Source organism: Myotis nattereri (assembly GCF_964212035.1).
Source record: "Myotis nattereri genome assembly, chromosome: X".
NCBI classification, from domain to species: domain Eukaryota; kingdom Metazoa; phylum Chordata; class Mammalia; order Chiroptera; family Vespertilionidae; genus Myotis; species Myotis nattereri.
This window is the reverse complement of record NC_138078.1, coordinates 37,349,009-37,364,641: the sequence shown is the minus strand read 5'-3', so window position 1 is coordinate 37,364,641 and position 15,633 is coordinate 37,349,009. Positions and strand designations below refer to the sequence as shown.

At 40.0% G+C, this 15,633-nt stretch overlaps 1 protein-coding gene across 1 annotated transcript; it reads left to right on the top strand.

The window, feature by feature from the left end:
* Window positions 1–5,312: 5,312 nt before the first annotated feature.
* TBX22 (T-box transcription factor 22) lies at window positions 5,313–15,263 on the top strand (the record flags this gene model as incomplete). The annotated part of the gene is made up of 9 exons (XM_081081630.1): window positions 5,313–5,484; window positions 6,075–6,143; window positions 6,234–6,381; window positions 7,216–7,317; window positions 8,693–8,867; window positions 9,743–9,907; window positions 10,299–10,363; window positions 10,749–10,834; window positions 14,674–15,263. 9 exons carry the CDS (start codon window positions 5,313–5,315, stop codon window positions 15,261–15,263), a joined length of 1,572 nt encoding a protein of 523 aa, XP_080937756.1.
* Between the last annotated feature and the right edge of the window lie 370 nt (window positions 15,264–15,633).

The window sequence follows — 15,633 nt, the reverse complement described above, 5'->3', positions numbered from 1 at the left end:
TGTTTGCCTACTTTTAATGTTTTTATAGACTAAGGAAAGAACTTTCAGCCTAATAATAAATCTTTCCCACTATTTGGTACTTCTGTGGATGTTAGGTATTGAAAAGCCCTGATCAAAAAGAGATCATTATGAAAATAGGGAAGGAAGTTTTTAAAACTTTATTCACTTGCCCTGAACATGATGGAGTGTGGTGCCAAAGTAAGGAGGGAAACATATAACAAGGAGGAAATAAAAATAAATTAAATGGGTGTAAGTTTTGGTGGGCCCAGTCTATGAGTTCAGAAAGATTTCCTTCTTAGTGGCAGGATCTGTTTCTATTGGGCTCATTGTTGCCCAGATTAGATAGAACCAGAAGAAGGTGGCCCACTGATCTGAAGTCAGGTTTTTATTGTGTTCATTTCATGCAGAGTAATTTGGTGAGAGAGTGTCAGGGAAGGGTGTAAAACAGGCCTTTACCTGGTTTCAGAGAAATACAATGATTATTGTTAAATACTATATTTTCCATAACTCACTGAGGGAATGAACTTGGTATATCCTTGTTTTAAGTGACCTGTGCTGGTGATGTTTTGCTAATTGTCAGGATTATTTATTTAAAACTATCGAGCTTGTACTTGTAGCCATTTCTCAAATACTAGCCACTTTCTTTGGAGCTGATCCATAATGCATATTTGACAGTAATTCTGGCTCTTATCCTCATTTTTTTAAAGCCATATGAAAGATAATACAAAGAAAGGGAAGACTGAGTGTGGGGAAAGTATAGGAAATATATAAAGTATAAAATCCAAGTTAGAATGGACCAACATTAAATTTCACACACCACAAATGCATCCCATTACAAAATTTTTACTTCTTAGTAATCCTGATTGAGCCTTCAGTTCATATATGACTATACAAATTCATGGAGCACCAGAGAGGTTATATAAATAAAGACTAGATTTTACTCAAGCTCATTATTTCAATGGGGAGTGTCTGAGGCTGAAAAGATGCAGGATACATTTACAATTATTAATTACTGTCACTATGCCAGGTAGTCAAAGACAGCTGAAAAGTGAATATGCAAAAACAGTGCCTATTTGGGGAATTACTCAGTTCATATCTGGACTAGATCTTTTTATTACTCATTAGCATTTTTTAATGTGTTGACTCTGCCCAAAATTAGTCAAAGACAAAATAGTACTCACAATTCTAGGGGCAAAGGTCCTAGATCCAAACATTTTTAAAAATTTGCCAGCCATAAATTATGAATTGAATAGAAAAAAATGAGAAAAATAGTTGCATGCCTTTGATATACTTCAGTAAGAATGTGAAATATAATGAGCCCAAGAGTAATGTAATTATTAGCATAGGAAGGCCTTCATCATTTGAGAGCAGTATCAACACATGATTAAATTCAAAGGAATAAATTTTCCTTCAGCTAATGGTTTGGCAAGCATAAGCATTTAACTACCCAATTGCCCCATGAAAAGAACACAATGAGCACAGACAATAATTTGTCTCGCTAGTCTCTCTTTCCCAACTCTACTTAGGAACAAGAATTACAAAATAACTCAATTGAAGCACAGAATTCTTGAGTGATTATATTGAATTAAGCTAACCAGAAGTTGAGGGATTCAGTGTGAGAATTACCTTTAATATTTTTTCAAGGTTTTTGTTTTTTGTATTTCTTATTGAATTTATTGGGGTGATATTGGTTAATAAGATTACATAGGTTTCTGTAATAGTGTCAACAATAAAAATAAAGTAAAAAACAGCTGGACATTGGTCAAATATATGGTGACAGAAAATGATTTGATTTAGCGTGGTGGGTACACAATGCAATATACAGATCATGTATCATAGAATTACTTTTAATATTAATCAGGCCAGTTCTCTTAATTTCCTGGGGTGAGAACAAAGCTGTATGTTAGAGGTCTTTATTTTATCTACTTACTATAAGAACAAGACCAATTATTACATTGGTAAATACCAAAAATATATTTCCAAATATCAAGATGATAAAATCAGAATATATATTCTATCAGATCTATTTCTCATGGGCTTTTGAAACTCAAATGCAATATTTTTATTTAATTCACTACTTCTATCTATTAAAATAGATCTCAAATTTAAGAAACATGATTACTATAAAGCCTTCTGAATTATTGAATTTGCTTTAGGATTTAACCAAAAGTTGGGGAAATTTCTTCCCCTTCTGGTATTTGTCCACAAAGGCTTTATAGCTGTATAGTTAATATAAATAAAGATCAGCACATTCTTCCATATGGCACATAAATGTTGAATAACTATGTTGTACATGTGAAACTCATATATTATTGTATTCCAACTATACTTTAATAAAAAAAGAATAAATTTTGTCATGTTTAAAATGTCAAAGATTAACACATTCTTGAAATTACACTTTCTCTTCAATGATAAAAACGGCTGTGAGTGCTTACTTTGTTCTAGGCATTATGCTAAGTGGCATTTATATATTTTTTCCTAAATCCCCAGATACATACACAAACTTACAGAATCATACCCTATAATGAAGATAGTAGATGTAAAAGCATAAAAGGGTAGAAAAACAGAATGTAAAAAAATAATTTTTTAAAAGATGTGTAAATTCCCTTAGAAAGTAGCAATTTAGAATTTGAATAATATCAGTCTGAATTCAAAGTCTGACCTACATGATATACTGCTTGAATTTTACTACTTTTTGTTATTTATAATAATCCTAGGAATTTGTGTTGAAAGTAAAGTTTACTTTCAGGTTTTATGATTCTGGGATAGAAGGAGAGGAAGAAGAAAAACTAGAAGAAAAGGAAGGTGATATTCCAAATTTTTATCAAGATGAGTGTATTTGTCAAGGATTATTTAGGTTGCAAGTGATAGAAACCGAGCTGAAACTCACTTAAACAAACAAAGAAAATTAATTGTTCAAGCAACTTAGCCAGTTCAGTAAAGTTGAATTCAGGTACTGAAAAGTATGTTGTACGAAAACTGACTCTGCATTTCATGACTATGCTTTCCTGGGGGTTCATTCTAGGTAGGCTTTCCCAGCCCAAGTGACTCGTACACTGGTCTTGCACAGTGAGCTTCACTCTGCACCTCTAGGGTATACATCAGTGGTTCCCAACCTTTATTTGGCCATGCCCCACCTAAGCATCTCTAAAATCCTGATGCTCAACCTGTGATATATAATACTTATTATTCAAAAAATAAACTCCTATTCAAGCTTCCAAAGAACATGGCATCCGTGAAAGAGAAAAATAAAAGAAATAAAGGACAGTTGAAGTCCTGAGGAAGAAATCACTAAGAAATTGTTTAAAAAATAATAATATGAAGTGATATGAAAAAACAGCAAATAAAGTTTCAAAACATAAGAGAACTGAAATGCATAAATATGTCAATACATATTTATATACTATATATGAGGCCCCTAGAACCATAAGAAATGCAAAAAATTCACTGTGAATAACTCATTCTTAAATTGCCCCCCCCTTAAAAATCAAATTCCTCCCCCCCCCCCCCGGTGAGGCATGTGTACCAGGTTGGGAACCACTGGTATAGGTAGTGTCTTGCCCAGACCTGCATGGTGAGCAGTGGATAACTGATTATTGAACCAAACCCTTCAGAAGTATTCAGGCTGTAATTAACCCTTTGCCATACTACCTGGGATTATCAGATACTTACCTTGTTGCTTGAATATCTCCTTCACATGGACACTAGCCGCATGTGCCACCCCCACCCCGCCCCCACCACCACCACATTATCGCCATGCTTGTGCCTAAGAAGCTGAAACTAAAAATGTCACAAAAAGGTTTTTTTTACTGTGAAACTCCAGTACTGACATACTATCAGTTCATTCAAGATCCATTATATTTTTAAAGTCGGATTCACTTTAAATGTCCTTTGAACACATGTATCAGAGTAGAACAGGAGAACCTTTCTGAAAAGGTGCAAATGTCATTACCTAGGATGCAATCTGCAAGAGTCCAGGGGTACCTGGTTTCTTATTTCTGATGAAAAGTGGATGACAAAATCCCACACATAGAGGTAGAATCTTAGATCTGCATGCCTAAACATGCTTCTTGGAAGTGGTAGACAATTCTCTTCCTAACAAAAAAATAGATGGCTTTATCTAATTTAAAGAAAAGTAAAACCCAGCCCAGGAAGATATACCAAGAAATGCTGGAATCAATTATTTGAACGGAACATTTTGAGGTGTCTCATCCTTGAAAGCAAAATTCCCATTGGTGCTCTGCTGGTAGCCCTGAAATCCTTACGTTGTTTGTTGATGAAGTCATGTGAAAAATAAGAGGCTGTGGATGAGAATACTGGGCTCCTGTACAGGCATTACTTGAAGAACTCAAATTGCATGATTATTGACAATATACATCTGGGAGCGTCCTACCTGCCCCTTACCTCCCCACCTGGATAGAAAGAACAGACTATCATGCTGCCCACCAGTTTGAGACCCAAACTTCAGAAGAATGTCCCCAGAAAGCATGCGCTCCTCTATGTTTCTTCAGTGCACTCACTGGAGAATAGAAGACACTGATACACTCCTCTGGATTTAGTTAAATAACATTTGCACTTTTGTTGGAAAACTGGCCCCTTATGGGCAATTATTTTCTATGTTCTTGAATTTCACAATTTAATGTAAAACAGTAACTTTGTGTATCCCACGTCTCCACTATCCTGAGTCCCTTTCCAGCCAAACCCTCAAACTCAGTCCATCCCTGCTCCCTGTCAGACTCTGAAGAGTCACTCAAGGTGTTCTTTTGTGTTTCCAATAGTTTCCAAAACAATCAGAGGAGGCTGCGACCAGCTGGGTATTCACTCAATTGGATGCAACAGCACCTCCCAATCTGAGCTGCCTGAGCCACCATTGGCGGCAGGTCAGCTCCCTAAGAGGCCCTGGTTTGCCAATCTCTGCACTCTGCCATGTCCTGAAATCAGGGAGTTAAGAACTGATGGTCCGCACATGTCCACTGGGAGGGAGGAGACCGCAGAGGAAAGGGGGACTAGACTCCAAAGGACTTTGGCTCCGGTTGGATCTTCCTTTCCTTTCATCCTTTTCATCCTTTTCAAAGAAAGAAATATATATATAAATTACACACACACACACACACACACACACACACACACACACACACACACTTTTTTTTCCCTTTGAATATTGATCCAGAAATTGTGTTTTTGGTTTTTTTTTCTGATTTGGGGATTATTTTCTCTCTTCAGTCCTCTGCGCTCTCTCTCCCTCCCTCTCCCTCCTTAAACCAGTTCAGGTTGAAACTTTGCAGTGCACATTCCCTTCTACCCCTCCAGGGATGGCTCTGAGCTCTCGGGCGCAAGCCTTCTCAGTAGAAGCCTTGGTGGGAAGAACCAGCAAAAGAAAACGGCAAGATCCAAGAAAGGAGGCGCCGCCTGAGCTACAGGAGAAAGAGGACGGAAAGGAGGAAGAGAGGAGCGGCGCCACAGGGAAGAAGAGCGAGCAGCCGAGTAAGTACCCCTACCTCATCCCAAAGCCCTGCTATTGGAGCTTGCTGGATCTGCAAGTCCCAGCCTAGCTTAAGACGCTGCAGAAAGGTAGATGTCCTGGCCCAGAAGAATGGCTGATATTGGGCCTCGGGGACACTTCGTCCACTTGGCTGTAGGGGAAGTTTCAGAGCCTCCGAGTTCAGCCTGTAATTTTGTGGTTCATTTACGGTGAAGGGGAGGGTCCCCACATGTTTGTGGAGACGTGAGACTCTCCAGCCTCCCTGATACCCCGAGAGTCGCAAGGTGGCTGTTTCTCAGGGTAGGAAGCAGGGTACACACCCCAATTCCAAGAAGATTAAGCCTCAGGGACAGAAAATCTCCGAGAGAGTAAGGATGGGCAAATTTGAAGGACCATGCCTTTAACAGAGCGCATCGTGAACCCATTTGTCTCCATCAGGGGACAACAGTGGTGTTGTGGGGAACATGGGGATCAGTCTCCAAGGTCCCCGGGGAAGAGATAGCGGGTCGACTCCGAGACAGGCATTAGCGAGAAGGTGGCGTGCGAACCAGGAAGCTTTCTCGAAAACTCTAGACTTCTCTGTATCCAGCAGAAAAGCGACCCAAGACAGAGTCCTCAGCAACTTTCTCAGGTTGCGGAGGCCCTGGAGGAGGCGGTGGCGGCAACTGTGGCTGCGAGGGCGGAGGCGGAGGCGGAGGCGGGGGCTGCGGCGGCGGCGGCGGCGGCGGCGGCGGCGGCGGCGGCGGCGGCGGCAGCGGCGGCAGCGGCAGCGGTGACAACCACAACAAGGGTGAAACTCTGGAAGAGAAAGATGCTATCCAAGTGGAGCTTCAAGGATCTGAGCTGTGGAAGAGATTCCACGCCATTGGGACTGAGATGATTATTACCAAAGCCGGCAGGTTCGGCTCTATCCAAGCTGTTTAAGGTCACACAGTAGTCCCTTATTGTTCTGCTCTCATAAGATGTGATGCCTCCAGCTTTATGCTCTAGCACTCATCCCCACGTGTCCCCATCCCGACAGGCATTAGAAAGCCACTGTTTCTCAATTGACCAGATTAGGATGTACCTGGCCCATGTTAATGGCTCCTTATTTCTTTTCTGTACATTGTGACTCCCAAAACTCATTCTTGTTATGTGATATATGACAAAAATTAGACCTGCCAAGCTAGGTGCCAGATTCCAACCCCACATCTTAAGCTTATGGTCATGGTACTCTGTTAAAGCCTCATAATTTTCAGAGGAAAATGTCCCATCTAGCAGCTTCTCAAATCATCATCCCTAGTCCAGACCTGTTAGAGGTGGAGCATTCCCACTTTACCTGGTGCCGTGGGGCTATATTTTAGGGGCAGCTTGGCAACTTTGTGTGTGTCAATCCTAATTTCAGTCTTTTTCAAATCTGCCTCACAAAAAAGTTCCACTGAAAACTTGAGAAAGGGGAATAGCATTTCTCTCTTACTTCCTCTTCTATAGCTTTTCTTTTTTTATGGTGGTAGGGGGGAGTGGGGTAGACAAAGCCTTGTGGTAAGGATATTCTACTCCAATCAGAAATCCTGAACTTATTCAATCAAGTATACAATTAACAGTCTTTGTTCTTGTAGCAAATGTCATTTCCTAAACCTGTCTTAGAATGGGAAGGGTATTGTGAATTCCTTCACTCCTCATTTGACCCCAACCCTGCCACATTTGAAATGTCTCTAAAAGCACCCAGGTCAGTTGCTATTTCTCTTCCGCAGGCGGATGTTCCCCTCTGTTCGGGTCAAGGTGAAAGGGCTGGACCCAGGGAAGCAGTACTATGTGGTCATGGATGTAGTGCCTGTGGATTCCAAACGCTATAGGTAACTGGGCCCTAAGGAGAGTACTACAGGCTCAGGCTGGGAATAGAGTCTGGTCTTTGGAAACCGAGAGTGCTATTTTGAAAACTCTAAAACTCTACCACAGGTAAGGGGTGTGGGATTGCTTTCTTGTGGGTTTTGAGAGTCAAATTTTCTTGATCAAACCAAATTGTCTTATTCAAACCAGGGTTCAGACTGAGAAAAGGTCATTCCTCCTTTTTCCTTTCCTTCCTAGAAAGAGGTGCCATTTGCTGCTTCAGTGTTTCCCAAACCTCTAGTCTATCCATTGCTCTGGCCTTGTCTGTGCAAACTGCAGAAGGTGTGGACTCAGATGGCTGTTTGATGGAAGTTTGGGAAGAAATGCCTAAGATTCTGCATCCATACTGGGCTCTAGGTTGTGCTACTTTGGCAGAAGGGCCTGGAGTAATGCCCTGGTTTGCCATCCATTGTTAGTCTAGCAGTTACTGTACTTAGGTCCATCTTTTCTTTCTTAGCCTCTTTCCTGAGGCGGAGGTCAGGTCACAGAGAGTACAAGAAAGCTTGCCTCTTGCTATAAGCACTCTACTTAGTGCTATCTAAGTGTCCGAGTTAATCCAAAACCAAGAGGCCCGAAGTGTGGGCCTGCTAGCACTTTGGCTCAGGTGCTATGGGGTTTGTGCAGGAGCCACTGCACTCTGGCTGTGAGCTGAGAGCTGTGAGCTTTCTACTGAAGTGGGTGTCGAGCCTTTCTAGGAGACAGCTAGGTTTGGAGGTCAGGGGAAAAGTACAGCTCAAGAGCCTGCAGGAGCAAATGTCTGGGAATAACGGAACAAGCTGTTAGCCTCTAGCATTTGAGCTGTCTTGAAAATGCTGTGCACAACCCAGGGGATGAAATTGGAAATACTGTGAAAATCAGCCCGGAGGCCACATGGGGAAGAGTTCATGGGAATATTCTGATATGAAGCCTTGTTGGCAAAAGTGCTTCCACAATGACTCCTGGCGGTGAACTGGACAGACACCTTCTTCACTTCCTCTGCTTCTTCCCTGACACTTGTGGCCCAAGGCATGAGGATTTTTTCTGGCGTCTCTGTGAGATAAAACGGGTTAGATCAATTTCTGTTGTGATTTCTGAGAGGAAATACAAACCAGACTCTGAAATCCCATGACATTATACTTGTTCTGGCACTGCATTACGTTTTAATGACATATGCTTATTTACAGTTTGATTTCTGTCCCTGAATGATCTTTGGAAATCAAGTTTGAACTTCTACTAGTTTCCTTTGGGATTAGTTGGCAAACCTTGGCTGAGGCCATTGGAATCAGATCTTGGCTGCCTTCTTCTCATGCCCCTAGATTTGGCTGGCTGCAGCTAAAGTTACATTTCTCTCTCCTTTTTCAGGTATGTGTACCACAGCTCTCAGTGGATGGTAGCTGGGAATACTGACCACTCCTGCATCACTCCCAGACTCTATGTTCACCCAGACTCACCCTGTTCGGGAGAGACCTGGATGAGGCAGATCATCAGCTTTGATCGGGTGAAACTTACCAACAATGAAATGGACGACAAAGACCAGGTAAGTGTGCAATCCTTTGTCCTGAGAAAGGGAGGGAGATGTTAAGGCATCAGCGAAGAGGTCATCTTGGATATGCCAAGGGGGCTTCTTCCAGGTGAGTTAATTGTGGTCTTTAATAACTGATCAAGTTCAGGGCCTATAATGAAAGTAGCTCCTATGGCCTTTGGTGGCTGAGGCTGAGAGTGCTGCAGGTTGGGAATGGTGAATTAAAGGAGTGTGAGGATCAAATGACACTTGTTTAAGCCTAGATATCTGTACTGGGATAGTGGAAAGGAATGTTTCAAAGAGCTCCCTGAAACCTCAGTCTACCAGGCAATTGCTGTGGGCTCTGATTGCCTTCTAGTAGATGGGCCCCTTTGGTGTGGCATGATGTGTTGGAAGTCTCCTTTCCAGCCACCCGCATAGATGGCCTTTTCAAGTCACTTCCATCTTGAGCTTCTTAGGTGCACTCCTTCCTCTCCCCTTCCAAGTCTGGTCCTATGCCAGCCACACAAGGAAATAGGCAATCTCCAGAAATTAAGAGGTGGGGAATGTCAGGTGGTTGCCCATTGGTTACCATTAGCCCAAGGAATTTATGGCAGGCAGTCAGATCCCAGTGACATTTGGGTACAGCACATGGTTACCCACATTTGGAAGTATGGAAAGGCCCCTAGAAATGGAATCACTGATGGCTCTGATGCCCTGGTGCATAAATCCCTTAGCCCTGAGCGTCTCTGCCTGGAGCAAAATGGCAGAGAAAAATCCTTGTGTGTGACTAGCCTTTCTGGTTTAGCTTTACTTTTGTATGTAGGCAGACTGGGGGTGCTGATGAGAGGAGGACAGTATTGGGGAGGGGAAGCCAGTTTCTAGGCAACATTTGATCATTTCTCTTCCAGATCATTCTGCAGTCCATGCACAAGTATAAGCCCCGTGTGCACTTGATGGAGCAGGACAGCAGAGCCAACCTGTCCTGGATTCAGTCCCTGCCCACCGAAGGAGTTAAAACATTCTCCTTTGAAGAAACAGAGTTCACCACGGTTACAGCTTATCAAAACCAGCAGGTAAAGCTAACTAGATCCCTGACAAGCAGTGGTGGTCCCAGAGGGACTTGCAGAATAGAAGAAAGTTGCATATGGATTGAATTTTCCTTGATTTAAACAAACAAACAAACAAACAAACAAACAAAAACACAACATAGTCTTATTGCATTTTTACCAAGGCAAGTTTGATTGTGAATTGTGTGGGATCTTGTGATTAAGAAAGGAGCAAAACAATGTGCCTGGAGAAAAAGAAAATAACCATTCTAAAGTTGACTTAGAAATATGCTTGCATTTATTTAACATGCCAAAGTACATGTTAAAACGTGTTTTATGGTTTTTGTAACCATTAATAGCAATGGAGACAGTGTTATTACTAGTGCACTGACTTTATCTTTCTCTTTTGAATTCATAGATTACCAAACTGAAAATAGACAGGAATCCTTTTGCTAAGGGATTTAGAGATCCTGGAAGAAACAAGTAAGCAATATAACAATCATATCTAATACTTACATAGCCCTTTCCACAATTATTACAGATAAGAAAAGTGTGGATCAGAGACTCCGAGGCCTTCAATTTTGTAGCTACTAGATGGTAGGAAATGGACCTAGATTTTTTGTCTCCAAAATCTTGCTTCCTCCCACTTTCTCCCCAATCCACTTTTAAGATATTGCTTACTCTAGCTTTGTGAGTTTTTTTATTAAATGAATATTTACTCAGGATTTTATTTACAAGTCTAGCTATAAAAAGAATGATATTTCAATATTCACCCCTCAAAATCATAAAATAACTCACAATTTTACATAAATAATTATTTTCAGGAAAAACATTCTGGACTTGCTGAAGTTTGAATCTCTTTTTCCAGGGGTGTATTGGAAGGGCTTTTAGAGACCTACCCATGGGTGCCTTCTCTCACTCTGGATTTTAAAACTTTTGGTTCAGACACACAAAGTAAGAAACATTTTATTAATATTTGTTTTTAAATGTTAATTAAATAACTACAGATAAAGCTTTTATACCAAATACTACACATGTTAGAAAATGTGTGTTTATAAGAAAGTCGGTATATATTTATCTTGATGAAGAGGTAAGAGGCAAAAAGGGAGAGAAGCTGGCATGAAGGTAAAGAGCAGAGATGTGGTAATGGTGAATTTATTGACTTCTGTCTTCTTGAGAGCTCCAGATCTCACCTAAATTCTTTAGCATCTTACCATTCGTATTCTTTAGGATCTGCCTGTGGTGCATTTGTGGACTTAATTGCAAATATGTTAGATATGGAAATAAATACTTTGTGTTTTATGAGGAACATTTATCACATGTTAAAATGACTTCCATTAAAATAATTTTAATTGAATTAAAAGTTTCACCATACTTAGCTCCACTTTTTCTATTGTTGTAGTTGGAAAAATAAATGTTAAAAACAATACTAAGCCAATTCAATTAGCTTAATTACCACAAGCATTTAAAATATTTGTAATGTATTTGTTCTCAGGTAGGACATTACATGACTAAATAATAATCATAATTAGAGGATGCAGGCTTTCTCATGGAAGAATGTATACCTTCATTTACTCTGATATTTAACAATATATAAAAGAGCTTACTTACAAATGACAACAAATTATTTTATCCCTCTTGTCTTTACTTCATTAAAGTTCTTTGTTTTAGGACATAAATTCAAGGTTACAATTACCTTGAGAAATCATCAATATTACAGTTAGGTTGAGTTTTACACAGTACCATAACAACCAATTGAAATGTAAAGAGATGAAGTCTAATCATTTGGCAAAATATTTCACTGGATTGACTATATTAATTTGGTCTGGAGGAGTGCATAAAATATTTTTATATTATCACTTTAATAGCATCAAGGCAGCATGTTTTTAAAAGATCCAAGTCAACACAAAGTGCACAAATAAAGAAAAAAGCTAAAGATTATAATTAATTGATAATTTGAAAAGCACATTTTCTTAATTACTTAAGATGTCCAGAATACTCTCAAATTGCAATGAAAAAGGGTACAAATTTTTAAAAATAATTTTGAGCCCTAACCGGTTTGGCTCAGTGGATAGAGCATCGGCCTGCAGACTGAAGGGTCCCAGGTTCGATTCTGGTCAAGGGCATGAACCTTGGCAGCTGATCGATGTTTCTCTCTCATTGATGTTTCTAACTCTCTATCCCCCTCCCTTCCTCTCTGTAAAAAATCAATAAAATATATTTTAAAAAAATAATAAAAATAATTTTGAATGTTTAGATATAAAATGTATTTGCCACCCTGTTGATAAAAGATTAGCCCATGTACATAAAATAGAAAAACAATAGTAACACACACAAAAAAATGATTACATTCAGTCAATAACAAATATTTTCAATTCAAACACAAAAATAAGTGAAGAGTTTAGATGTTTGTGGACCTTATAATTATCCCTAATTTTAGTAGATGCTAGGCAACCATAAAAGGTCACCTGACAACACTGATTTAAACATTTTCATTTTCATCTTCATATTTTTTAAACTGCAAAATTGTCTTTAACTCTTGATGTAGTGTACTATGGAAGTCTTCTTTTTCATGTATGAAAAAAAATCTAATGCATTTAAACATATACTTATTCATTTTATTAAATTTATTGGTTGACATCCTATGTAATAAAAGCCTAATATGCAAATCTACCGAATGGCAGAATGACCAGTTGCTATGACGCACACTGACCACCAGGGGGCAGACACTCGATGCAGGTGGTCAGTGCGCTCCCACAGGGGGAGCACCACTCAGCCAGAAACTGGGCCCACAGCGGGCAAGCACAGTGGCGGTGCCAGGAACCTCCCCTGCCTCTGCAGCAGGCGGACGGTAAGGAGCAAGGGGTTCTGGACTGTGAGAGCCATGGATTTTGAGGGGGACATCCCCCAAGGGGTCCTGGACTGTGAGAAGGTGCAGGCCAGACCGAGGGATCCCCCCTCTCCAAGTGCACGAATCTCATGCACCAGGCCTCTAGTTGGTTAATAAAATTTTATAGGATTCAGGTGCATAAGACTATAATACATCATCTATAGATTGTACTGTTTTAATTTGTAAAGATTACTTTCATGTGCACTGATTTTTTTTTATCAGATTGTTGCTTTCTATAGAATCCCAATCAACCAATTTGTTTAATTTAGTCAAGAAGGAGGGAGCTTGGGGGACTGGAGGGAAGAAGGTAAAGGGATTAAGAAAAAAACAAAAACATACATATAACACATAGACATAGGCAATAGTGTGGTGATGGCCAAAGGGAAAGGGGGTGGGGAATAGATGGGTGTGGACAAAAGTGGGGTAATGGAAACAAAAAGAGATTTTTCTTGGGGCAAAGGGCACATGATGCAGTGTGCAGATGATGTTTTATTGAGTTGTACACTTGAAACCTGTATGTATTAATTTCACCCCAATACATTCAATTAAAATTACATTTGAATTTTGATGAGGATTACATTAAATCTGTATATTGCTTTGGGTAATATGGCAATTTTAACTATGTTGAGTCTTCCAATCCATGAACACAGGATACTTTTCCATTTTGTTGTGTCTTTTTCAGTCTCTTTTAATAATGTTTTATAATTTTCAAATCGGTAGCATTTCTGCTGATGTAATTCTTTTAGAAACTTTATGGATTCACTGTGAATTTTATTGGGTGTCTATACAATTAGAAAATAGCCATAGCCACTCATCTCTTAAGGATAAGTCTTCCTCTATCTTCGGCTTTTGCTGAGGTGACAATGCCCTTAAGCTTTTCAGTGTTCTGTAGAAGTCCATTTGTCTGGCTGAAAGGTACTGTTAGCAAATGCCTTTTGTCTTTCTGAGGTCCTAATAAAGGATTTTATACCTCCCCCCAAAATAATAATAATAATGTTTTGTAATTTTCAGTATATAGGTCTTTCACGTTCTTTGTTATGTTTATTCAATAAAAATAAAAAATGGAAAAGGAACTTTAGTAATTTTTTTAGTTTAAAAAATCTACTTTATATTTATAAGATACTAGAGGCGTGGTGCACGAATTCATGCACCAGTGGGGTCCCTTGGCCTTGCCTGAAGAATCAGGCCGAAATTGGCTCTCCAACATCCCCCAAGGGATCCCAGATTGTGAGAGGGTGCAGGCCAGACCTAAGGACCCCACCGGTGCACTATCAGGGCCAAGGAGGGATGCGGGAGGTTGGCCAGCCAGGGAGGGACTGCAGGAGGGCTCTAGGGCGTGTCCAGCTCATCTTGCTCAGTCATGATCTGCTGGACCCCAGCAGCAAGCTAATCTACCTGTCAGAGCACCTGCCCCCTGGTGGTCAGTGCATGTCATAGTGACTGGTCAACCAGTCAACTGTCTGCCCCCTGGTGGTCAGTGCACATCAGAGCTAGTGGTTAAGCAGCCTTAGCATATCATTAGCATCTTACACTTTGATTGGTTGAATGGACGACCAGACGACCAGACACTTAGCATATTAGGCTTTTATTACACAGGATAATTGGCTCTTGGTCATATTTAATTGGGCTTCTTTGTAATTCATTGGATAAGTATTGCCTAGCACAGCTCTTGAGCATAGTGAGTGCCTGATACATGATACATAATAGTAGTGTTAAGATTAATAGTGGTAGTAGTAGAGATACAAATTCAACTTTCGTCAGAGGAATAAACATATTCTTTCTCAAAGAAGTTAAAAAAAAACATGCAAAAAAACCTAACCTATGAATGAAGCAGGGACAACTATGGACATGATTAGTGATTCAGTAGGGACATCAAGTTCATTGACTGAATTGTCATTCACAGGTGGAAGCAGTGTCTCATCTCCAGTGACTTCTAGTGGAGGGGCTCCCTCTCCTTTGAACTCCTTGCTTTCTCCACCTTGTTCTCCGCCTACATTTCACTTACCTACAAGTTCCCTTGGAATGGCCTGTCCGGAGGTGTACCTGCACAGTATCAACTTTCCCCTTTGCTATAAAATTTGTCCAACTGATTGTTGGCGACAGCAGCCTCTTGTCTTGACTGCTGCTGAAAATCTAGCAAGCAGCAGCAGTTCTCAGTCTTTAAGCCCACTCATGATGGAAGTTGCCAATTCAAAAAACAGTTCATCTACAGAGATCAATGGGCAGTGTCTACCAGAACCTAATTCTTCCAATCAAATACTGTATGGATTACAGGCACCTGGAAACATTTTATCACCAAACCTCATTGCCAGGGAAACAGTTCATTGCTCTTTCCATCCTTCCTTTGGCTTTTATAGATACAATTTCACTATGCCATCTAGAATGGTAAATGCTTCCAGCCATCTCAAAATGAATGACAACACTCAAGTTTCTTTTGGAGAAGGCAAACGCAATCATGCTCATTGGTATCCAACCATTAATCATTGCCATTAATGAAACAGTCACATTACTATAACAATTACAAGTAAGCACATAGTTTTTCAGTTGTATCCAAAGAACAGTCAAGAGTTATTGGGATTAAAAAACTTCATTATCAGAGAGCATTTCTCTGTTATACATTTAAAGTGCCTTATTAAATGTTCATGAGAAGTTACATTCATTTTTCACCTATGCCAAATATGATCCATAATAATCTCTGATTACAGTGGCTTTGGGCCTCAAAATAAGATAATAAATGTTATGTGATGAGATGGACTACCAATGAAAATTTACCTCAGGTGATGAAGTCTCTAATTATAGTGAAGCCAGTGTACCATATCAACTGCTCTTACACATTGACAATGACCAAAAGAAGATGGATTTA